The 25,996-nt window shown below is 43.4% G+C and overlaps 1 protein-coding gene across 1 annotated transcript in view; it reads right to left on the reverse strand.

Annotated features, from left to right (window-relative positions):
• Nucleotides 1-2,187: 2,187 nt before the first annotated feature.
• The window catches only part of GAS7 (growth arrest specific 7), a gene marked incomplete at its 5' end in the record, with an annotated part of 101,888 nt that continues 78,079 nt past the window's right edge, over nt 2,188-25,996 (reverse strand). The window contains 8 exons of the mRNA XM_082491967.1: nt 2,188-3,042; nt 3,766-3,864; nt 6,236-6,315; nt 8,706-8,829; nt 10,859-10,987; nt 16,812-16,890; nt 19,968-20,042; nt 25,715-25,830. Of these exons, the coding sequence (XP_082348093.1) occupies nt 2,929-3,042; nt 3,766-3,864; nt 6,236-6,315; nt 8,706-8,829; nt 10,859-10,987; nt 16,812-16,890; nt 19,968-20,042; nt 25,715-25,830 (816 nt within the window). The 3' untranslated portion in view covers nt 2,188-2,928. The remainder of the gene's footprint in view (nt 3,043-3,765; nt 3,865-6,235; nt 6,316-8,705; nt 8,830-10,858; nt 10,988-16,811; nt 16,891-19,967; nt 20,043-25,714; nt 25,831-25,996) is intronic.

The raw sequence follows: 25,996 nt of genomic DNA on the forward strand, positions 1-25,996 counted from the left end.
TGCACTGTCGTATCATGAGGGAATACTATCTTTTGCAGGAATTAAGCTGGAAACTGTCTACAAGCGACAGCAAAACTTCCCTAACACTTCCGCCAATTACAGATGAAACTCTTGTTGTAGAGGAAGCATCTCACCATTGCAGAGCAGCACTACGTGAGGGTTCGCTGGGCCTGGTAAAGATAAACAGCCAGATACAAGTACTCTCCTCAGATTATCAAAGTGGAAAAAGAGGTACAGACTCCATCAAGAGAATTACTGCTCTGTGTAGCTCACACATTCCTGCAATATTTCAAATGGACCGAAAAGTAGAAGTAGGAAAACTGTCTGGAAATAAAACAAAAGGGAAAAAACATTTACCAGAAAATACAACCGAGAATTGAGAGCAGCTTAAATACATCTTGTTAGAGGAATGAAAATACCTTTCAGTCCTCCGAGAAACCTGTGCTAATGGACAGTATTTCCAGTCCAAAACAGATAAAATAACAAACATCTTCAAAGAAAGAGGAAAAATAAAGTGTAATTCGTAACAGATTATTTCAGATATTTATTAAGGAGAATACTGTATAAAGTGCACAACTAGCTTGGTTTTGCAATCAGATGTGGTGAGGTGTTGTCAAGATTGCTCATTTTAATTTACAATACAGCTTAGAATACAGGGGTCAACCTGAGAGGCAGCCTTTAAGTACTCCAGTTATTTTTAGCCACTGAAGTTTTGAAAAGTTCACCCTGCACCTGCGGGTTAAAAAAAAAAAAAAAAAAAAAAAAAAAAGAAGAAAAAGTGCCTGTCCTCCAAAGTGCATGGTACAGATAGGCAAAGTATATATCAGTATGCCAAAAAAATTAATAGGACAGAGAGTAAATCAATAGGAAGACTGAAAAAGACAGATCATCACAAAACTTCCCTGCTTGAGCAGCAGGAGTCTAGGGAAGCGTATGACCCTAACTGAGCTCAAGGACTACACAACGCTCGGGAAAACCACGTTTCATTTGTATTGCAGTGGTCTTTGCAGGAACTTGGGAGAGACTCGGATAACAGTGTGCTGGATGCTTCCAACACTGAGAATAAAATAGTATTCGCAAATTCAGAAGTGTGTAACCGAAGTGCAGTACGGGAGGTGTCACACCAGGAGCAGTGATCCCGAGCATGCAGTGGTCACGGTACTGCACTTGCCAACGTGCAAAGGTTCATAAAGGTTAATGACGCAGCAGAGGAGTGCACTGTGGAGGCATTTGCAAGACAGGAACGAATCCATACTGGTAAAGAGATGGTTGAGAAAAAGGGAACAATAGGAAAATGCAACAGGATTCAGTTTCAAATAACAAACCAGAAAAATAATCACTGCAGCAATACTGAAAATGTGTTTTGGGTAAGACTTTGCTGTGTCTCTGTTTTTCTAAAGGGGAATATTAATTCTCAATGATGTAATCACAGCACTTTGAGGCTGGTCAGCAAAAATCTAGAATAGTAGTAGAACAAAAGAAGGATGCAATTTTGGTGCTGGGAAAAAAAGGATGGTAACAATGAGATAAAGTGCAGTATAACTGCAGATCAAATGAAATAGTACGGTTTGGGAAATTGTAGTTGACAACCCAGTAAACACTGAGTAAAGGCCACAGTGGTGAGATCTAAAGCAAAAATCTTGAGAATCTTGGCGCTGTATGAAATGCTGAAAAATATATTAACAGCAACACTGAATAATCAACTGCAAATAACAGCAGGAGAAGACAATTAATACCTTTTCACAAACAGTCTCTGAACTACGTAACACGATGTGCCAATAGCAGAGTTGAATTTTTGATTGTTTGCGGTAAGGCTAACACAGGAAAAACCTAAGGTTAAGAATCTGATGGTGCAGAAGTGCTGGGCACGTACATCTCCATTTAATGCAATTTAGGATCACAGATTCATGGCACCTTTGAAAATCAGGCTCTAAAAAGATAAAACTCACAATTTATCTGGGCAAACTTGGTAATTAAAGATAATTAAAGGCTGTGTTATTCACCTGAAGGAACCAACTAGGGGCAATTTAAAACTGGATCCCAAATAAAATGTTAGAGGACTGTCTTTAAGGAGATTCTGTGAGAAAGCATCTTGCATATGCAGGAGAGGTTTTGAACATCTCATTTATTCGTTGGTATATAACCTCCTTCTGTCATTGAGGGCACTCAGACAGCTAATGAGGTAGGTATAGCACAACCAAGTCTTTCCTGATAAATAACGGTGATGGCAACACTTTCAGCCTTATTGATTGGTCTAGAACAGAAACCATGATGATAATGGGTTTATGTATCCCTGAGAGGGAGTATAAAACAGGAAGAACAGGAGTCTTCTCCATAGATTTTGGGAGAAGGGCCATCACTGCACTGCCACGCTTGGAAATGGTGTTATATGAAATAAATCTATTTGCACAACATTGCTGCGAGACATGCGTTTTTTATAGATGGGCGAGCCAGAAAAGTTAATTGACTGGCCTATGGCCATGAAAGCAGTCAGTGACAGACCCGGGATTCACGATCAGGACTTCCTTGCCTCCTGCACCACATTCAAACATTTATCTACTTGCTGGCCAGAGGCTCACTGCATGGTTGTTCTAACATACTGTATAAAGATAGTCATGCAAGGGATGTAGCACAAAGTCACTGAAGAACAGAGCTCTCTCTGTACCAGAAAGCAGATTTCTTCTGGAAGCTGCGTGCAATTGGGAACCTCTGGTGGGAAGCACACATCTGGTTTCTTCACCCTGGAATGTCTGGTGCTTAAGGCTTAGCACAATGAGGACCATTTTAATGACTAAATGTAACAGAGATAGCCCATACAGGCATAAATTACAAGGTGTCTGGTAGTGGAACAACCTTTTCCCTATGCTCTTCTGACAAACGTTAGCCTGGTTAATTCAGTGGACTCATCACATACAACTATACAACAGTCTATATTTCCATGTCCACAGGTCGGATATCTCCAGTTTTGTGTTCTTTTACCCACAGTTCCCTGTCTTTGGCAGGATCCACTTTCCGAAGCAACTGATCCACGAGCTCTACTGTCTAAAACGAACAAAACAAGGATCAAAATGTCAAGGGTGCATTTCAAGCAGAGGCAGTCATTGCAAAGATTAGCTATGGGCATGCCTACGTTGCATTTGCAAACAAATGAGAACTGTGCGTATGCGAGACTTGGTGGACAACAGCCAGATCTGAATGTGAAGCCTTGTAGCAGGAAGCAGAGAAGAGGCAGACTTTCAACGTCAAGCACAGGCGGGCTTCCTATGCCAGGCATTGGCCAGTCTCTGACTCCTGTCTCACAATCTGTACCTTATACCAAATACAATCACATACTGAGGTCGGCATACATTCCCCATATTTTAATATTTGAAAAAAAGCCAGTTTTTTAATAAGAAAAAAATATATACTTCCTCCCCCAACAGCGAAACTATTTACCATCTTCCTTGCAAGAATAGATGACCTCAAGGAGTAGCACAACACGCTGGGAGAGCTAATAGTGGCTCATGATGGCTAAATGTAATTAAATTCATTGTGTCTCCCCCAGCAAAAAGCTGTGATCCAGCAGTATGAAATGTAACCAGGAGGAGAGTCTTGGAGGAGCAGGACTTGTAGGGTGGCAAGACAGTACTGCTGCAGACCAATGAACTGACCGCATACACTTTTCACATCTCCTTTTGACACAGGTCAGGCAGATCAGGATAGGGACTGTTCTGTTCAGCTGAAGTGCAACAAAGACCAAAGGGACCGAACATAAAGCAGACTTACACTTTGGTTGAACATGTCTGTCTCATGCCGCAGCTGTGTATACTGGCAAAGATGCTGCCGAATCATCTCCACCCTTTCAACTTCTAGCCTCTCAAGCTCCTAGACACAAAGGAAAACAAGTCCATATTTTTCTTGGAAGCTGAGCTTGAAGGTCCAGAGAAAGGATGACACACAAAAGGTTGCTAGCCAGTGTGATACGACTCCCAGGTCACTCTTTGGAGCTGAACTCTGTGGTTGCACATCCCTCTGATTTGCAGAGAATCTGAGACAGTAGGCAACAGAGGACACTTCAGCCTGAGCCTAATGACAGAAAAGAAGGTCAAAACCTTTCCAAAATTGAGACAACTAAGGCAGGGAGAGGAGCTACTGTCTTCAGGGACACTGCAAGCAAGAGGGAATCTGGTTCCTGCAAGAAGCTTTGCATGCTTTGCTGCTAGCTCCAGAAGTTACAGTGATTCCTTGGGTAAGTAGGAGTATGGCTGAAAGGGCCTGACTGCCCTCGGTCTAACCAGCTACCTCTAAGAGCACTTTTATCTGTTCACCAGATGATGAACTGCGGCAAGTCTCCACCTCGCTCAGGTGGCAGTAAGCAGACCCCAGCAACGTTTTAGTTGAAAAGGCAGGTGATTTCTAACTTTCCTCCTGATTTTTTCTGTCTCCCTCTTCTCCTGGATTTTGATATTATACCCCAAAATCTGAATTTAGTCCCTCCTTGTCCATCTGAGCAGCAGCAATGGAAGCAGTATTCTGTGGAAGTCTGCTTTTAAAGACAAATACTGTAATGGACTTTGCTGTTTCACTAGGAAGCTCTGTATTCACAAGGACATCAGTGGGGCCAAATCCTAAAAAAGAAACTGCCTTCAGAGGACATTTCTGGTGTCCACTTATTGGGCATCATGGTGGAGTGCAACCTGAACATATACAAGCAGGCAGGCTGCTATACTGCCTTCCCTGTGTTATCTGCAATTTGTTAAATATCTTTTGGGAAACAGATCCTTCATTACAGCACAAAAATCTCAGGTGGCAGATTGTCTGCCTGGGGAAGAAGAGGAGCAAAGGAGCTTATGGTACGGACAGGACTGAAATAGACTGAGCTCCTATTGCTGTTGCTGGTTGATGTACTGCCCTTATGGAAAAAAATGGCCCACTTTGAACTCAGACTGCCTTACTTAGGGCACAGATGCACAGGAGCAGAATGCGGAACCCAGTGTGCTAGTGCTGGTAAGCACGCCATCGCCAGAACATGCGTTGTATCTGCACCAGAAACTGCAGGGAGGAAAGTATGCAAGGAAACACCAATCTTCAGACCTTGACTCTCTCAACTTTGTATTGCATGTGAACTAATCTGTATCTGAGCTGATCAGAAGCAGACTGTTTTTCAATTTAGATTTTATATTAACGTATACCAAGACTCACCTTCAAACGCTTCTCAGCCTGAGTATCACAACTGCTGTGCAGCCTGCAGGTTATGACTTCCCTCTTGAGCTATCTAGTAGAGCACTTGAGTCATACATCTCCAGGATCAAACATGCAGCTAACATACACCTGGACGTATCTGGACACAGTGCCACTGATGGCCAGTGTCACTTGCATCAGTGAGAAACCACCACTGAAGGTGAGAGGAGAATCAGATCCCTTATGTATAGGAACAGCCAACTTCTTCTCTCGTTCTGCTTTTGGGAAGATATGTGCCTCCAGGTTTTCCACTCACCCACCTGCCTTTACTTACATACTGCAATTTAAATATTGCACTGACAGACTTCCAAATACTGAGCAATTTATCATCCTGCTTCTTATTAGGACGATTTTAGTTTCATGTTTGTCCAATGAGAAAAATACATGCAAAAGACAATTTTATTTCCCACTTTTGAAAGCAACTGGCTGTTGCCCAGAAGGGCTCTAAGGAATGACATGAGGGAGGAGCCCTAAAGCCAAAGTACAGGTATTTCAAGGAATATAGCACATCAAAGCTGTATCTTGGCATCTTGGTGACTAACCCCAAAGGTATACGTCGTTAGGGTGAATACCGTGAGCTGTGTTATCTTCAGAGAAACAGAACAATAGGCAATTAAAACATGCCTCTTCTGAGCTGGCAATACTCTGCAATACTGAAGAAATTGTAAAATCACGGAATATAAAAATTCACTAATGTATAAATGGATTCTGTGATTTATCGTGTTTTTCCATGTTGTCCTTGCGCGCTCCTTCATCCTTCCTGGGGACAATTCCAGTGTTCTGGCCCCTAAGCAGCTATGAACTGCTGTAATGTCTTCCGCAAAGAAACAACTATTTCTTCCTTCCCTTAATGACAGGGGTTTTTCTTAGAACTAAGAATGGGAAATACAGTGGGAGATTTATCACCCGCTTTTTCCCATTGCTTTGCACTGTAACTAGCTATGAATTATGAATGTTGTACGCTATTACAGTTTTGCAATGTTATGCATGTAAGTTGCTACACAGAGTTTCATACCAGAGTGGTGGTCACCATTTCCTCAAACCACTTGGACTGGGCTTGATTGTAAAGATCCACACAGCGCATGAGGTCATCTCCTGAAAAGTTTGAGATAGGAACACATTAGTCCTCTCTAGCCAGTGTTACGCAGCTTAGAAGGAAACAGAAGTTCAGGTTTTGTAGACAGACCCAGAGGGTTTGAAGGTCAGTCCTGGTGGAGCTGAAGGCAGTTCTGTTAAACAGTATTTGTGAGGTGCAACAAAATTTCAACAGAATGCATGCATTTCATGTGTGGGAAAAGATGAGGTGAATGGGGCAAGAAAGAATGAGAGGTAAAGACAAGATTTTAAAAGGGAAATATGAACATTAAGCAATATTTACAAAATGCCCAGAACTATGAAAGCAAGCTACTTCAGTTAAAAAAATAAATGGCCATAGACAGAAAGTTATATCTGAAAGATACAATAATTGCAATGGGAAATCTATAACAAGTTATTGAGCTGCAGGGTAGCACTCTGTAGGTGAGATGAGTCTGCTTAAAATGGCGCAAAGAGTCAGGCTCAAGCTGTCTGAGATCAAGGGATGCTTCTTTGCAACCTCAACGCAGTTGCACACTCATGTGTTCTCCAGCCTCTGAAGATGCACAATTCCACTTGAGTTCTGGCTTCCTCCCGTGTTCAGGGCAGTACCACAGTAAGCTGTGATTATTTCAATTTTTTCTTTGTTGCAGGACTCTGCTCTGACAGAGAGGGAAAGGGGGGTGGAAAATTGGGAAGGCATGTCTCAGAGATTACTGCTTTCTGGCTAGTAAATTCTCTTTCTTCTTTAAATGAGGCTCAGTTAGTTTCCCGAATGGTGTGATGCCTAGGTCCAGAGCTAAAATTCATCCTGTTCTTTTAGGTGGGACACGGTCTTTATACATAACCCAGGGACAAAGAACAGGACTCCATAGACCAAACAAGTGTCAAAGAAGTAAATGCATCTGGAAGCCTCTCATGGGCTTAGAACCTGGGATGGCAACCAAACAAGGATTCAGGGCTTAAAGCTTGGCAATAAGCTTATCCACCCAGACGAGGGATGTCTAGTCTGACATGGCAAGTCTGAACTAATGGCTCCCCCACTCCAGGAGCTCCTGAGGAGCTATCTGACTTGGGCTTAAACTCCACCCACATGAGTGAATCTGAGCCACTGTATAGCCAGGAACATGAAAGCCATGAAACACATGAACAATCCACAGGAGCAGAAAGCAACACCACATATCAGTACCTGGTGGGATCATAGAGGGGCTCTGGTTTAGGTCTCTCTAGTCCTCCCATCCACTTGCAGCAGGCCTCATTTCAAAGCCAGACCACTACATGCTGCTGCTGTGCGCATCGCAAGCACCCCAGCTGGGCTGCGGGGTAGCACTACCTGCGGGGATGGGGCAAGTCTCCCCCTGCCATGCACCGTAACAGTGGCACAAAGTGCAGGAGGGCGATGGGAATATTCTCACAAAACTCTGGGTTACTCCCATCTGATCTTCAGCTCTCCCATGCTTGTTCAACAAATACCTGTAACAAACCATTTCAGAGGACCCAAGAGAACACAGAGAGGCTGTGAATACATCTGGATAAAGAGCATCTCTCGTGGAGCCTCCTGTCGCTAACACGTAGCTTTTGTTTCTCCTCTAATGGTTGTCTATACACATGGTCACACTGTGAATAACTCTTCTCAGTCCCCTCAAAACCCCAACAAGCTATCCTGAAGTTTTATAAGCCTCAGAACTATGAAGGACCACTCTGCCAAAGAATGGACCCATGAAGGGATGAAATATGGAAGGCCTAGTTAAACCGTATTTCCAGCAAATGTACTAACAGAGCTGCACATATCAGCTTTGCAGATCTCAAGAAAGACAGTTCCAGATGGATCCTGTAGAAGTGGTTTGAGCCTCTACAAAACATGCATTGGTCATACCAAGTAGCTGTGTCCTCAGTACAGTATAGCACACACTACCATATCCTCATTTTAATTACCGAGTAGCAGTGGAAAAAAGACAAAAAGTTAACTTTCAAGGAAAAGACAGTAATAGGAAGCATAATAGGCACCCACATAGTTGTGGGTGACTGTGATTTAGGAAAGAAACACGGAAGGAACTATGATTTAAGGAAGAAACATCCTCAGCTGAGCTTCTTTGAATCTGACTTTGAAAGTTTCACAAACATTCAGTTATTTCAGCACACTTTCACAAAACAAAAGGACAATTCACCCTCCTTTTACTGTTCTCACCCAAATTATCAAAATCATCACTTTGTGTCATCTGACCTGGAAAAAATGGGCTTTTATCTTCAGAGGATTTCATACCAAACAGATTTGTAGCATGGTTCACTTTGACTTTGTAGCTACAATATTAAAAAAAACAAGAAACGCATGGATGGATGGGCCATTGCATCCCACCTCGTTCCTGCCATCCTGTGCTCGCCTCCCACCACTGGGGGACACAGGTACTCACCTGCTTGAGTGGACTTCCGCCTCGCCTTCTTAATTTCCTCTTCTGTTTTGTTGCTGAGCTTCACCTCTAGCTGCTGCGTTTTCATTTCCAGATCCTTCTGTCTCTCTGTCAAAGCTTTCCGGGCCTTAGAGTAATTAAAGAAGAGTCACATGTTTTAGAGGAAAAGAGCTGCCAGCTGCTTTCAGCCACATATGACTCCTTCTCACAAGTATTTGTCAGTAAGAAGTCAGGGACCCTGCACAAAACTGGGTCTTAACTGGGATTCAAGTTCTTAGGACACCATGTGCTGTTCAAGGAAGTGTCCTACCACCGTATATAAGTAGTCACCAACAAATCACAAAAGCAGCTGAACTCTTCATAGGTTCTTAGAAAGGCACAGTACAAAAGGCATCACCGGACTTTAGTTTCTTAGTAACTTTCTCACTATTTCTGGAAGAAAGGGGAGCTGGAGCTTCTTCCAAATGTCTTAACCAGCATCACTGACACACCTCTTCTATTGCTTTTCTTAGGACCTAAATTGTTGAAAGAATTTAAAGTATATTACAAAATTTATTTTTAAGTACCTTCTGGACTTAATATAGACTTATCTGACCCTCTAACAATAGGAACTTTTAGACTTATTTCAGAAAAACTAATTCAGGTTCATGACAACAGCAGTTCGTACTGCAGAAATCAAGAACCTGAGACCTCATTAAAATGGATTACTTAAATTACTTTAAAGTTCTTCAGGCTTTTAAAACCTCATTTATCAGTATCATTACTGAACTTATACAGGCAAATTAGTAAAATGTTTTAACAAATAAACATCATGACCATATACGCACGCTGTCCCCTCATTTACTGAGGCTGCACAAACACATAACAGAAATAACTTGTCCTGCACAGACTTGTTATAAAATAGGTCACATTTGTTCTTTATCCAGTTATAGTGTTAAAAACTAAATTTGAATTATTATATATTGTTAGCACCTTGCAGTTTTCTAGAGTCACACTAGCCTGGCAAGTTACTATGCTCTTGAGGTATTACTTGAATTTTTTCAAGTTGCAGTTTTAAAGACCCCGTGCTTGGTTCAGCAGGTCGCAAGAGGGAGCTGCAAGAAAGCAATCTGGTGAGGAGCTCTGCGCTTCAGCAGGCACACTGCAGACATGGCTTTTCCTTTTTTTTATTCCTTCTTCTCAAGGCGATTCTAATTCATTCTTTTCAACATCCCTACTGAGAACTGTGTTTCTTTGCAGGTATGACTGTGAAAAATTCATTGTTTTGCAGAAAAATGCCTTCCGTGAATACATACAGTCTAATAACCTTGTGCATCCTGCAACAATTCTGTCCCTGGGCGAACTTTCTCATGTGCACTCTGATCTTTAATGAAAGCCCCAAAAACCTTCTGGGTTGACTAAGCATGGTGTGTTCCTTTCCAACTTACACCCAAGAGCAAACCGCATGAGGAAACCATTTGGCATAAGCGTCTTGGCAGCCAAGGCATGGGTATCCCATTTCCTGATAGCTGCTGCTAAGAGAGCACTTTTTTGTGGGTATAACTCTCCCTAAATCACAACTTCAGCTACCTACTGGATGTTCATGTTTAAACAGCCCCTGATACCAGTGTGCTGCTGCTGCTGCTGTTTGGGTTTTTCAGGTGAGGATGTTTGCAGTGAGGCGCAGAAATGGGTACTGGGAGAGGGTTTGTGAATTGCCATGCCAAATTCGAGCTGCCTTCTTTGGCCATCTGCTCTTGGCAACTGCACAAGAGGATACTGAGCCAGGCGAACCTTTGGCCTGACCCTGCTGCTATTCTAAGACAAATTTTTTAAAATTTTGAGGGCAATAGACGTGACTTCCAGATGCACACAAGCAAGGAGTATTTTCATCAAATGCATTAGCAATATATTGCCCCAAATTGGGAAGGGGAGGATGAAACAAAATGCCAGTTCAGCAGTAATGCCTTAGCCCTGCCTGCAGCCCCCAGTTTCCCAAATCTCAGCTAAGCAGCAAACCACGTCGGGGCCTGGCAAAGCATAACTATCAGCAGAAAGGGCTCAGCAGAAATCTTTCTGGTTCTTTGAGGCAGAACAGAAACTTTTCCCAGGGCAGCTGCTTTTCTGCCCAAACCACCAGTATCGCATAAACTCTCCAGTTTGTTCTCTGCTCCTACCTTTTCAACGGCTGCATAGCGGCTCGCCAGATGCTTCCGTAAATCTGCAATATGGTGGTCACACTTCTTCATATCTTTCTTAAAGTTCTCTCTGAAGTTAAGCAGGGGTTTCTCTACCTCACTCTGAAGCTGGTAATGAAAACAAAAGGAAGAAACAGCAATAATGAGGAACCGGGCAGTAATTCCTGGCTCTTCCGCTGAGCAGAGCTCAGGACAGAGAGGAAACAAAACACACCACAGTCAAAGGCAATGTCATACAGTAACAATTCTCTTCCCCAAGAGAGCTCTTAGTGAAGCTACCACAAAACTCGGCTCTTCACAGGACAGCTCTGTTAAGGCAGTACTTACTGAAGGGAGCAAAAAGGACAGCAATCTTGTCTTCCTCTCTCCCCGTTAAATCATATCTCTCTTCTTACACATGAGACACAACGGCAGGCAATATCCAGAGCGCTACTTGAGGTGCTCTGATTCTGGTCTAACAGATGCAACTTGCTTAAACGTACACAAACTAAAGCCGCTAACCCTGACTGCAATAAGGTGAGTGAGTGGACTGTGGTGACACATCTGCATTTCCTGTATAGTGAAAAGAGATCCAGTAAGGGCACAATTTATTTCTTTCTGCCAAATATGAGCCTAAAGAGAAGCTTGAGTATTTAGATGAAACTCTTAAGTAGAAGCAAGAAACCACTGAAATGAACTCAGGAGAGATCCATCAAGACCGCACACATGATTTATCTCTTACAATCAGGACCTGACAGCTGGTAATACACAACTCGGATAGAGTTTGTATCATATTGCTCTTTGGCCTTCTGATACACAGTTTTGACATCTGGGAAATGTGCTCTGAAGGGACAAATATTTCACGTCCCCAGAAGCAACCAAATACTTCGCTTCTACTGTCCCTCCTGTGAGGATGCTGGACTCCATCAATGCAGGTGAGTTGGGTTCATAATCACATAACACGGCCCACAGTGGAGCAGCATCAGAGTGTCTGAAAGCAAGCACTGCTGGCCTTTCTCCATTGCTATTTTAATGGAGAAGGAAACTTCATTCAAGCTCAGTACAATCTTTAAATGGAGAGAGGCTACAAAGACAGTCAAGGCCCTACAGTACACATCCAAGAGAGGTTAAACAAACCTAAAGCAGAGCTTGTTTAGGCAGATGAAGACTGGTACCACGGTGATCTAATATGGCCTACAGCTATCCAAAGGTCAGATGCAAGGGTAACAAAGCCAAATTCTTCTTCATAGGGCCAGGCAATGTCACAACAGACAATTGAGCTTTAGGAGGTTCAGGCTGAATGTAATTTAAAAAAATAAAAAGTCACCAGAATGGTATCTGGGCACCAGAACAGGTTGACCAGAGAGGTCTTGAAAACTCTGTCCTTAGAGATATTCAGGACTTCGCTAGACAAAGATGTAGCTGACTTGATCCACTGTGGGTGATAATCCCGCTCTGGCTGGGGGGTTGGACTAGAAAATTCTGGACAATATTTTTATGACAGTCTCATCAGGATGGCCCCAGACATCTAATAAAGACCTGTTCACAACTCTGTGGTCCAGCATGGTTACACAAGCTGTGTCAAGAACAGAGGTACAGACCAATAGCTGTGCCAGGATCGTTGTCAATGCTCAACAAAACAAGAACTGGAACAGAGAGAAGCTCAGGATGGCTTCAGTGAACTCCAGAGGCAATATATTACAATTGATAGAGATGTCTGTGTCCAACTGAGTCTGAAGTAGCTAAACAGACTGCGTGCCCTTCAGATTGCTCCACTAATAAATGGATTAACCTGGGTAAACTACTCAACATGGATAAATCATCCTCAGTGGAAGAAGTTGCACCTGACTCATCTGACATAAGCAGACTTTGTTATGACAACCTTTATAAAAATCCCCAGGGCCAGGGACACAACAAACAGGGGGGCATTTCACCAGTGGTTCTACTTGCCTAATAGAAAGTAAAGATATTTGTTCATTTCACATGGTTTATAATGGGATGGGAAATACTGAGATTCTCATAAAGACAGGAAATTCATCGCCAGGAGGCTCAAAATGCAAAGCAACGGCTTTCTCCAGTTTTGTGTTCTGGGAATCAAAGAGGCAGACTTCTCAGTGAAGGCAGTCATGTTTCCTCTAGCATCATTATCCTGCTTGAACGTCCATCTTGCAAGAGGTACTATAGGCTATCAAAACAGACTCACGTGTGAACAACCCAAACTTTTAAATGTTGCATTATAGCTGGCCGTATTTATCCTGTTTTCTCTTTTTTTTTTTTTTTTTTGCTAGAGCATCTTGCTAAAATACTTTCAAATGCATGCAATAGATAAAAAAACCTACCTGCCTTCCTAAGATGAAGAAATTTAACGCACCAGTATATACAGACAACTCTGACACTTACCCGTCACTGAATGGGTGACATGTGACAAAGGATTCGAAATCTCAAGAGGTTTGCTAAAAGAAGTTATCAGGTATAGGACAGAGACCCTGTATCTCCTTACCAGTATGGTAGAGACTTAGGCAGAAAGACAGAGGTGTGGGGTTAATCGTAGTATTTCATGCTAGAGAAACTACACAGCTGAGTTAGCAGAAACCACAATTAAAAGAATTCCTCTGATTTCACAAGTACTTATTTTTCCTTTGGTTCCATCAGCACCATTTCCAGAATGGCTAGTAACACACGATTGTATCCAAGCCAGCCCACCATGACTTCAATTAGCATAACGTGTGTACCTCCTTTTCCAGCAGAACTCACCTCCTGGAGCTCGGGGAGGGACAATCAGACAGCTGGGGAAGAGGTTCAGTGCCATGATGTCCTTCTTGAAGGAGTCTTTGTGTGCATGTATCTACAGCTGCTGTGCCAGTTTGTACAGGCATTAGCAGTGTAATAATATTTTACATTCCAAGTGCCACAAGAGCGCTGTCACCTTCTCTGACCTGTTCATGACCTCCAGTGTAACAATGCCATGAAGGACTGTCACAGAAGTTGTTCAATGTCTTCATGGCCGGTATTTACGTTTGAATACTCTTGGTGAGCTCTGCACTGTACTGACTGTTTGTGCCAGTACTGAATGGTTTCGTTCGACTTTTCAAGCTCAACAGGAAGGGCTTCTTCAAGTACATTGGAGGCAAAAGGAAGACCAGAGAAGCTGTGGGCCCACTGTTGAATGAGACAGGAGCCATGGTGACAGAGGATGCAGAGAAGGCGGAGTTATTGAATGCCTTCTTTGCGTCAGTCTTTACTACCCGGCTGAGCCCTCAGGACTCCCAGGCCTTGGAGAAAGTAACGGGGAAAGAGGAAGACTTCCCCTGGGTTGAGGAGGATCAAGTGAGGGACCAGTTAAGTCAATTAGATATTCACAAGTCCATGGGCCCTGATGGGATGCACCAAGAATGCTGAGGGAGCTGGCAGAGGTCATTGCTAGGCCACTCTCCACCATCTTTGAAAGGTCCTGGAGAACAGCCGAGGTGCCTGAGGACTGGAGGAAAGCCAATGTCACTGCGGTCTTCAAAAAGGGCAAGAAGGAGGACCCGGGGAACTACAGGCCGGTCAGCCTCACCTCCATCCCTGGAAAGATGATGAAACAGCTTGTTCTGGGCGTCATCTCAAGGCACGTGGAGGAAGAGAAGGCTATTAGAAGTACTCAGCATGGATTCACCAAGGGGAAATCATGCCTGACTAATCTGATAGCCTTCTATAATGGTGTGACTGGATGGATAGAAGAGGGAAGAGCGGTAGATGTGGTCTACCTTGACTTCAGCAAGGCGTTCGACACAGCCTCCCACAGCATCCTCATAGGGAAGCTTAGGAAGAGTGGGTTAGATGAATGGACAGTAAGGTGGATAGAAAACTGGTTGCAAGACAGAGCTCAGAGGGTTGTGGTTAGGGGCGCAGAGTCTAGTTGGAGGTCAGTGACGAGTGGTGTTCCCCAGGGGTCAGTACTGGGTCCAGTCCTGTTCAATACATTCATCAACGACTTGGATGAGGGGATAGAGTGCACCCTCAGCAAATCTGCTGATGAGACAAAGCTGGGAGGGGTGGCTGACACACCAGAAGGCTGTGCTGCCCTACAGAGAGACCTGGACAGGCTGGAGAGTTGGGCGGAGAGGAATCTTATGAAATTCAATAAGGGCAAGTGTAGGGTGCTGCACCTGGGGAGGAATAACCCCATGCAGCAGTACAGGTTGGGGGCTGACCTGCTGGAGAGCAGCTCTGTAGAAAGAGACCTGGGAGTCCTGGTGGACAACAGGATGACCATGCGCCAGCAATGTGCCCTTGTGGCCAAGAAGGCCAATGGCATCCTGGGGTGCATCAAGAAGAGTGTGGCCAGCAGGTCGAGGGAGGTCATCCTCCCCCTCTACTCTGCCTTGGTGAGGCCGCACCTGGAGTACTGTGTCCAGTTCTGGGCTCCCCAGCTCAAGAAGGACAGGGAACTGCTGGAGAGGGTGCAGCATAGGGCTACCAAGATGATTAGGGGACTGGGACACCTCTCATGAAGAAAGACTGAGGGAATTGGGTCTCTTTACTCTGGAAAAAAGACGGGTGAGGGGGGACCTGATCCATGCTTATAAATACTTAAAGGGTGGGTGCCAGGAGGATGGGGCCAGGCTCTTTTCGGTGGTGCCCAGTGACAGGACAAGAGGTAACGGGCACAAACTTGAGTATAGGAAGTTCCACCTAAACATGAGGAGGAACTTCTTTACCTTGAGGGTGGTAGAGCACTGGAACAGGCTGCCCAGGGAGGTGGTGGAGTCTCCATCTCTGGAGACATTCAAAACCCGCCTGGACGCGTTCCTGTGCAACCTGCTCTAAGGTGTCCCTGCTCTGGCAGGGGGGTCGGACTAGATGATCTCCAGAGGTCCCTTCCAACCCTATGATTCTATGACTACCAAGGAGAAATATAATTACTACTTCTAAGAATAACTTCTCTGAAAGTAATAGCAATAATCAATATGTTTAAAAACATATTCTGTTAATAAAAGAAAGCCGGAACTAGGAAGTCCCAAAGCAGGTACGGGAACAGTGGGGAGAGTTCAGAGAATGCTCCAGGAGTTTCTGTGCAGGGTGTAAGGAAAAGTAAAATAATGAAAGATACCCTATACATCGCCTGCTTACGCGCACACACACCACTCCAGGGTGCATTTCTTCATCTTGGAAAACAATACAGGAGGACAACGGGGAGCAAAAAGTATTTCACTAATTACAGCCCTGAAGTAGAAGTTTGAAGCAGAGCAGCAGGTTACCAAGGCAGCGGCTGGTTGCCTGAGTAACCCCTGCATAATCACTTACAAACAGTGCAGAGCTATAATTTTCCTCCAGAACACGGCTGTTGTGCTAAGATATCTGCCACTGTATTGAACTTGATCACCCACAGAGGTTAACATAATGTAACAGGATGCAACAGTATGTCACATGTGGTGGAAAAAAACAGATAAACACCATAATTTGTACAAGAAATCTCCTTGGGCATCACTTGAGAGAAGATCGAGAAATAACATGAAGTTCCCTGTGCACTTTTCAGAAAGGCTAACGATATGAAGAAGTCAGAGTCCTGGTTCTCTTCCTTCCAGACAGACACAGTACATACTTATTGAGAAGCCAAATATTATTTTTTGTTTCTTCGTCTACAGAAGTAATCTGTACGAGCTCTAGGTAAATTTACTTGAACAGGCTGGAAGTTAGAGCCCTATGTGAATAACCTCCAGAATCTGTTTTCCTTCTATTTTTATGAAAAATTAAGCCTAGATGTGTTTTAACTTACTCATCAGGTAGATTCAAAAAACTATGATTTTGGCAGAAAGAATGGACAGAGTTTCAATAAGTTTGTTCACCAACTTATTAATTCTTCTAAATTTGTACCATATGCATGTATATTTTCCCCACTACAAGCACTCAAGGGAGATCCACATCAATTACAGAACAAAAAATCTTTGCAAAAGGAAGAACTATTTACCTTTGAAGAAAATTTGAGATGAACCTCTGCTTCATCAGCTAGACTCTTCTTTAGCTGAGCCCAAGCCTCTCCTAGTGTGCTGAAAGATCAGAGTGTGACAACAATCAATGACCCGTCTTCTGCACATCCTCCCAGCGAGATGTGTCAGATAAATGAGGTATAATGCTTTGTACTATATCTTGCTCAGTAAAATCAGTGAATAGTGATAGCAGAAATCTGAGAAGATAACCGATCTCTGTGACTACGACAGAATTATATGCATTATATGTAGCAGATCTTTGAAAACACTGTTCATAACGATCTCCAGGTACATAGTCTCCATCAGCAAGATATTTCAGGATCTTACCCTTACCATAATAGTTTTTCTTTCTAATCCTTAAAATAAAAACTTCACCAATGCAGTTTTTCCATTGCCTCTGCTATTTAACACCCTACTTTTGGTGAACAGATTATTCTACTTCTCCTCAGATAAGCCTTTCAGTATTTGAAAATTACTCCATCTTCAAAACGACACTGTCTTCCAGCAGAGGTCCTCCAGTTGCTAAACTGGTAACAGACTATTTCGTATCAGACACTTTTTCTTCTACATATATCAGTATGATTGCTTTTTTAGACAACAGCGTGAAGTTGTTGATGAATAAGCTTGTGATTCACTATAGCTACATCCTTCTCCCACAACCTGTTATGTAACTGTATCCTTCACATCCTGTGAAAGTATAAAACCTGGTACTTTGTCCCCATTGAAATGCATCTTAATTTTTTTTTTTTCAGTTAATTTCTCTCATTTAACGAAATAATTCTGACATGCAATCTTTTCTTCAAATTGTATATACCATCCCTCCTACCTTTGTCTCATCTCCAATTACAGTAAACTCATTATTTATTCTCTCATAGGTCATTAACAAACACACTGAAAAACATCTGGACTTGGGATGAACAAACCTTATGGGATCTCACTCCATAGCTACTTTCTGCATTTTACTTTCTGTAAAAAGTGGGTATGATTTCTTACATAGTTTTTTCCAACTTAGGCTTTATTTAGGCCACATTTCTCTTGCCTGCCTACAAGAATCTCCTATTGCAAAAAGCTAAACTAAATTAAGAGCTATGATGCTGACTTCTTCTGTTATTCCATCACTGGAGGAATTTAGGTTGGTTTGACATTGTTTGTTCTGTATGCATCCAGAATAATCGCTCATCACCTTAGTTTTCCCCTAAGTGCTTCTAGAAAGCTTGATGGATTATTCTACCACTTTGCAGAGGCTAAATAAAGCTGAGTGATCTACAGTTTCCCAGCTCCTTCTCTCTCTCCCCCACCCCCTTTTCAAATAGTCACATTTGCCCCTTCCTGAGAGCCTGAAAAATTGCCTGTCATCTGCAATTTCAAAATAATGGTCTGTAATCTCTGATGTTGCTCCAATAAGTTGAGTCCTCAAGTATGGTGTTCATAACAGCTAAACAATCTGAGATTGTTCCACCTACCTAAGTGCTCCCAACTCTTCTCCTTCCCTAGTCCCACCCTGAGGTCCCCTTCCACTGAACTATGTTATCTCATCTATTCAAGTGAAGAAGGCATTTCAGCCTGCTAAGCATCTTCTGCATCTCTTGTCCAACTACAATGACTTAAATGACCATGGATTGTATCACCTTCTGTGTGCGTGCAGCAGCACTGTGCTCACAGCAACTTGGACAGAACCATCTTGATACCACAAATCAGTCTTATCTCATCACACTCGTGTCCCACTCACATACATGATGATGTGTCTTCTTAACCACCAGAGGAGGGCAGAGAATCCTTACTTTGCCCATACTTTGCGTGAATTCCATAGACCGCTGGACAACAAAGCTGCAAAATGCTCTGTGGAGTATGAAATCAGCAGTGGTAACCAGTGTGTTCACAGAGCAGTTCATGTGGTCCCCCAACTCACACCTTCTCAGGAATGAAAAGGAAGACCCCAGCAAATGGACCGTGCTAGGCAGCAGTCCTCCTTTTGGCTCCTTCAAATCCTCCTGTTGGCTGCTCTTCCTCACTTTTGTAAATGGATTTTTTCCCTTTTCTGGGCTTCACCAATTCCCAGGATCTTCTCACTAGCTTCTTCCTGGCCCTAGCCAGTTGGGCCACCACAGCACCGAGGAGGAGAAACTCCAGCAAGCCCTCCTTCCATTCCCTCACCTTACCACCCCTCCAGGCAGAGCACCACCAGGCAGTGTTCCTAGCTCTCTCCACTCTGTTCCATGTCCCCTTCATTTCCCTACTTCAACATTTTTTTATGCTTTGATCCTCATTCCCTCTCTTTTCATCTACTCTCCCCTAGTTTCCTTCCCCTTCATTTTTTCAGGCATTCCCCCCTTCTCCTATTGGGGGTAGGAGAAAGTGGGAGGAGGATGTGGAAGAAAGTGGTTTTAGCTTTGCTAGGAGCAAAGCTTTCTAGGGGAAAGAAGAACAGAAACCATTGTCAATGTGGTGCTTAGAGAAGTAATAGCCTCTTGCAACTTCTGTCCTTGCCTACTTAAACTGAGCAAACACCTTGTACAGCTTCACTGCCAGCAGAAACACACAGTGTCAGAACTAGGGTGAGGACAGTCATTTCCAACCTTGGCTTCCAGTGCTTAGAGGGTTTGTGTCTTCTCATTACTGAAGAACTGCAATCTAGTCTGAAGTGCATTGCCTAACACCTTCCTAACTTCCAAAGTGTGAACATGCTGTAAATAAAGGACAACCTGCTGCTCTTCTTGGAGAGCCAGGCCCATGATGAGAAGACATCCTCCCCCTGTCTGTGCTGCTCCAATTCTACTGGCCTGACCTTATGGATCTACTTTCATCAGTATATATATTCCATATATTCTTCCACATTCAAAGTAATTTATTACTCATACATGCTAATTCCTAAAGGAACTAGTGCTGGCTAGAACAAGAACAGCATAAACACGTTATTGGAAATGCAATGTTTTATATACATATTCCTAAAAATTTACCATGAACACCTTCAAAAGAAAAATACTCCAAAGCAGTTCTATCTTTCCTAACACACCCAGAATCCTAAGCTAAATAAACCTCTAGTCAATGGGAGAGCTCAGCAAAAATATGTGTACCTGCGTGGGAGGAATGCCTTTTATGTTAAAATGAGTTCTGCAAAGGCAGAGAGACACACTTACCCTTCTTCCTGAGCAGCCAAGGAATTCTGAGACAGTTTGGACAGGTTCTTAGCATATTCCTCCTCAATCTTTATCCTACACTCACACACAAACACACAGAGAAAATAAAAAGACAGCAGTAAGTAAGCTTTAAGGCAGAAACCCACACACATAATTTAAAGAAATTCTCTGCATTTTAACAGATCTTGCCACTGGAATTTTCCTTTCAGTCTCCAGGGCTTGGCAGCACCAGCTTCAGGATCCATCTCTCCCCTCCATATGCTAAAAATGCAGTGGCAAGAGCAGGGATATATGCAGGACAGCATGTGCGATAAAATTAGAAGAAAAAGCTACAGTTCTGGAGAGGAAATAACAAGGACAAAGTGTTTCCACTGTGCAACATGGACTGTCTGCAAAACTGAGCTCACTTGAGAAGCATGTGTTTCAGTCTGCTGCTAAACGTGAGGTTGCACGTCCTTGAAGCAAAGATGAAAGAATGCAGAGATCCATGTGAAATCCAAATGAGGTTTGGGGTGCTGGACTGCACCTTTCCTAGAGACATCGAATACTTCCTGCTCCCTGTTACAGGTGACAAAGCTGGCGACGATGTGGCAGGGGCTTCTGTCCGTGACATATGGTGGTGCAGCCCTTGCCCTTGCCCTTCACCCGTCCCACCCACTGCCCTGTCCTTCTCTCCATTTACTCAACAGCACCACACCAGGAACAGGATCTGAGCTTGCCAGAGGTGGGGCTGCAGAAGGAGGAAGCTGTTAGCACACGACCACTATGGGAATGGCTGCAGGGAGAAGAGCAAGGGTAGCTGTTGAGCAAGGGGACAAGGGTAAATGCTGATTGCACAGCAGGGAGGGAAGGAGTAGCCGCTCATTCAGAGGTGACGCACATAATGCCTGAAACCCATCTCTGACTCCCCTGAATTCTTTCTCCTGGTGAAACACTTGCAAAGTATACATGATCCCAACTAGGGCAAACTGGCTATTTGCTGGTTTTCAAACCAGCTTGCTCAGTAGAGCATCTCCAACAGAGAGCTGAGTGGCACCCAGGTGGAGGAACTCCTGATTCTGTGCTAACTATGTACAAGCAGGGGAAAAACCTGGTTTCAAATCAATCTCCTTCCAGTGAGAAGATAGAAGGTAGGATATTTCTGACACGCCTATCTGCAGTAGCTAATTGCGCAGGGACTGTTAAGTGTGGCACATTCGAGACAAAAGGGGTCCATTGAACAAGCTAAGAGGGGTCTGATGTTCTGGGCTGCTAAACTACGATCTGGATGCCACTCTGTGGAATGCAGCTGGCTGAAGCCCAAGGTGATACCCATCTCAGTACGGCACAGTACCTCACCCAGCATTGGGAGTCCTCTTCTTCCCCCTCCCATGAGAACAAAAGCAGCCAGCTTCCCACGCCTGCTGTGGCAAGACCAACAAATACAGCTGTCCAGCACCAAAGACTATGCTCTGGTTAGGACCTCACTATGAAAAGGGCTTTATCCAGGCACATTTCACCTGACCTACTTTAAATCCCTACTTTAGGATGAGACTAATCTTGTCTCAGAAGTGACAATTTCTGTGGACTGGAAAGGGAGCATAGGTCAACTATAATAAAGATGCAAATGTCCAATTGCAGCTGAGATAAATACCTAAGTGTCCAGCCCAAAGCCAGGGCTCACCGCTTTTGCCTCAGTTACCAGGAGTTCCCAACCAAAGCTCTAGTCTACATCCTTCATGATTCAACTTAGTTCCTGCTGGATCTTGGCTTAAGGATGCCTTGGAGCAATTTACTTGTGGATGCTAGCTGTGCAAAGGTGCTTGCTGGTCTGCTGACTGTTCTGAGCCACCCAGACAGACAGACCCTCACAGAATCCCTGTCTTGGTCCTTTGTCTCATGATCAGAGAACCATCTTCCATCATAAAGGTTTGCTGCAAAAATAATGAATTTAAAACCCTGTGAAGCTGTTCCTTCATACTGCTGTAGCTGGGAAGTATTGAACACAACAAGACAATAGGAAGCCTTGTGGTCTTCACAATCACACATAAGACACACTATGTCTGCTGCCTTCAGTGCCTGTCCTGAGTGTGGCATTGTCTTTCATGGAAGTGCTCCTCGCTGGTGCCAGCTTTGGCCCAGGCTCTGGGATTTCAAATGTTACTTATACTGTACTGCAAGTGGATGGCACTACTAATAGGGCAGACTGCCTGGCAAGGAGGAATAACAATAAAAAAATAACAATAAAAAGGTGAACTGGTTATTGTTTAAGAGCCCTATTTATAAGACATACATTGTTCCACCCCGGTCTGGCGTCCTGTCACCATATGTGGCCAAAACACCTTGAACACCTCAAAAGAGGCTAAAAACCAAGAAGAAGATATACCTCAAAAAGGGAAAAAAATATGCCTCCTGGCTGTGGCCGACATAAACACTCTGCAAACTCTGGACTGTGGTGACTGTGAAACACCAACACATCAGGACTACACAGGGACTCCCGAGCCTTGTGAGCCTACCTCCAGAAATCCACACGGCTGTTTCACAGTTACTCCAGCTTCACTCTGAAAACCCCTAAGTTTCTTGCTTCCACTAACTTCTTTGAAAGCTTTCAGAATTTCACACCCTGTGTAGTCAGAAGCATTACAGATTATAAGTGCATTTTGACCCATACTGTCTTGATGTTATTAGTTCTGGTTGCTCTTTGGATGTTTATTCCCTGCTCTCATGCTCTTCTTTTGAAATGAAGTACTTTGTGTGCTCACACTCAAATAGTTTCGGTGACACCGAAATGTTATAATGGATAAAGAAAACTAGAGAGCTACAAAGGGAGGCAAAGATGATCTGATGTGACTACAACACAAGAAGAAACTAAATAGATTAAGACAACATGGGGAACACGGAGAAAAAGTGATAGAAGATATCTGACAGACATCTATACAACTGTCACTGTTTGAAGATGGTGACTATGAGTCTTTTTACACTATTTCTCCAGATTAGGAGGCAACAATGGAATTATCAGACAACAGAAGCATAATTACTTTTCCTGTAGAGCAAAAATTGCAGAAGTTTTCTACAAATTGTTGCAGTGGTCAAAAATATAAAAAGACTCAAAAGGATTAGACAAACAGTGGAAGATGTTTACAAGCATCTGCCAAACATAGCAGACCTAAGGCAAACTCTGGCCCTGGAAATCCTCAAAATTCTGATTACTGGAAGGTAGGAGGACAGAGACTCTCATGCTCTTTTCCTCTTACACACTCAGTACTGCCATGGTCAGATTAAAGTCAGTGGGCTAACAGACCTTCATCAGACTCACTACAGCCATCCTCCTGCTTGTGTTTCTTTTCATGTAGCTAAATAATCTGCTATTTATTTTAGATTTTCTAAGCATAGCCCAGCTCAATTAAAAACTGAGTGGCCAAAAGCCTAAGACAGTGTTCCTTTGCTAATAAAAGCACTACTTCTTATACTCCGAGAGACTGATGCTATTCAGGGTAGTCTGCAGATTTTCTTGGCCGTTTTGGAGTGCTTACTTGAATGCAAATGCTAAACCATATTTTCACTCTTGATTTAAAGTAATTCTTTCTTCCTTTCACACCCACACCCTTGATGTTTCAGTTCAGATCTTTTCCTCCCTTTCTTGAGGTCTGTCTTATTAAAACTCAAAGTCTGTATTATAACCTTACCTTTGTCAACAAGAACTGAATGAACATAATTGGCCAAAGACTGCTATTTACAAGTAGCTCCTCTAAAAGCACCTACTTGATAAAATAGATTTCAGTTAGTATTGCCTCTTGTTGGTTATTCAATGAAGAAATCTGGTTATCGGGTCTCATCCCAGCTTCCTACTTAAAGCTATTTTTATTAGCTGCCTGAACCTCACCTCCAGAAGGCTGGTTGTACAGATGGAGAGAATTTTTCTGGACATGAAAACCCCTAGTTAAACATGGTCTTGTATTCCTCAAGTCACCTGATGGTCATCCTGAAAATCTTACCAGTACTTTTTCCCTCTTAGCTGGGAATGTAAAGGTACCCCTGATGGCCTGATCTTCATTTCCATGAGTAACCTCCCCAGCTCAACACTGTCCTCCTCCTTTTCCACACAGAGTAATCCTGAATCATTTGTTCCAAACAGAAGAAAAACATATTAATCTTTTTATAACTCCCATCTAGATCCTCTTCACACTCAACTCCAAACCTTCTTTGTTTCCAGCACACAGTGAATCCTTTCTCTCTTTTCTTCTATAACGTGCCTACTTCTTCCTCTACCACATGAACATGCCTCTTCCCAGTGTCACAGCCACTCTCTCCTTGCCCTCTCTCATTTCAGACCAGCTCTCCCTCCCTCTTGAATGCTCCTTTCTTTTGTTCTGTCAAATTTCCTTGTATATTACTTTCTTTGGAGCAGCTTTCCTCTTCTTCTCCCTGGACACAGCTATCACAATTCTGCTTACCTTCTTCTCATCTTCTAGCTTAGCAAGACTATTTCTCAATCGTATTTTTCCTTTGCCAGCTGGTACTTTCTTCTACCTGCCTCCTCTGGTCACACTTTTTCATGGATCACAGGGGCAACTGTCTCTCAGACTGTCTTACATCAAAGGCACTAGGAACCACACGGGGATGCTAGGCACTCTGCACCTCCTGTATCAGACTCTTTATTGCCTGTGCTATACTTTGCATTTCTCCAGTGCTGCCATACCCCAAATACTAAAAAAAAAAAAAAAAAAGACGAGAGGGAGAAAGAAAACAAACCACAAATAATGAAAGTAACTATCTGCAAGTTCTGCCCAATCAAACTGCCCCCCAAACACCAACACAGGTGCCCATTTGTTGCCCTGTTCATTGCTCCCACCACTATTGATTTACAGCAGCACAGCTATGCTGTATCCGCAGCAGCGGAGCAAGAAGGCAATACCAACTCAGAAGCAAGCACCAACATAGAGGCAGTAACAGAGGACAGCAGCTCCTTCAACTGGTGCAATTGTCTGCAGGAGAGCACATCCATCACTGTGGTCTGCCTTCCCCCTGGGAGCAAGCACTGCTTGGTCCCTATGGGCTGTTCTCAAGTTTTGAAAGTCATCCTCAAGGTGATTTACACTGGCTTGGACACATGACAAGCAATTTCAAATAATAGTGACACTACTTATGACTAATGACATCACATCATCTCCTGTACATGGTTGAACTGAGCATCTATCAACTGCTTGTTTGGTGCTCTGTGCCCTTCCCATGTCAGCAGAGCAACAGACCCTTAATAGTGTTCTGGCATTCTCTGGTAGTGGCATCTGCCTTTATAACTTGGGGTTCACTCTAAATATCTGTGTGTGTAGTTTAGCTCCCTAATCAGCTTAAGTCCCAAGTGATGTCTTTTTACATCTTCCTCTAGGAAACTGTGCCTATGCTCCATGTCAACAAATTGCTTCTTTATTTTTCAGTCAAAATATTTCCTTTCTAAATATCTCTGCTCTGTTTCTTCCATGTCCATGTTTTTTCCTTGAATGTGCAGCTTAAAACCTTCTTGGTTCCCTCTACCTAAACAGACAGCCTGTGTGCAATACGACTGAGACAGGCACAGCAGGAGAGACAAGTGAGAGCTGGGGAAGACTGGAAAGCGTGGACGGACATTAAAGAAATATTGTGTTCTTTAGGAATTGGTAGCATATCTTTTACGCAGTTTAAGTTACGTCATTAATGTACCAAAGGAATACCTAAATCAGGAAAAAAAATATTGCCATAAATACTTAATTTGATAGCAACGTGCTTATTACCTTTCTCGAATGAACTCTGCCATTTCTTTCTGCATTTGTTTCCCTTTCAGTTGCTTTTGAAGAAGAATTTCAAATCCCGACACTGTATTGTTCCCTTGCGAATCCTTCTTATCAGCCTGGAAGGAAAAACGAAGTTCAACAAAAAGATACGGGGATCAAAACCACAGACACACAGTTCCCAGTGGTGGTTGCCCAAGGAGTCCGAGCAACAGGCAGCAGCGGTGTCTGAGGAGCCCTCCTCTGCTGATGGTCGCAGCACCAGAGGAACAGTCCAACACTTTT

The sequence above is a fragment of the Vanellus vanellus genome (assembly GCF_965231255.1).
Source record: "Vanellus vanellus genome assembly, chromosome: 17".
NCBI lineage: Eukaryota > Metazoa > Chordata > Aves > Charadriiformes > Charadriidae > Vanellus > Vanellus vanellus.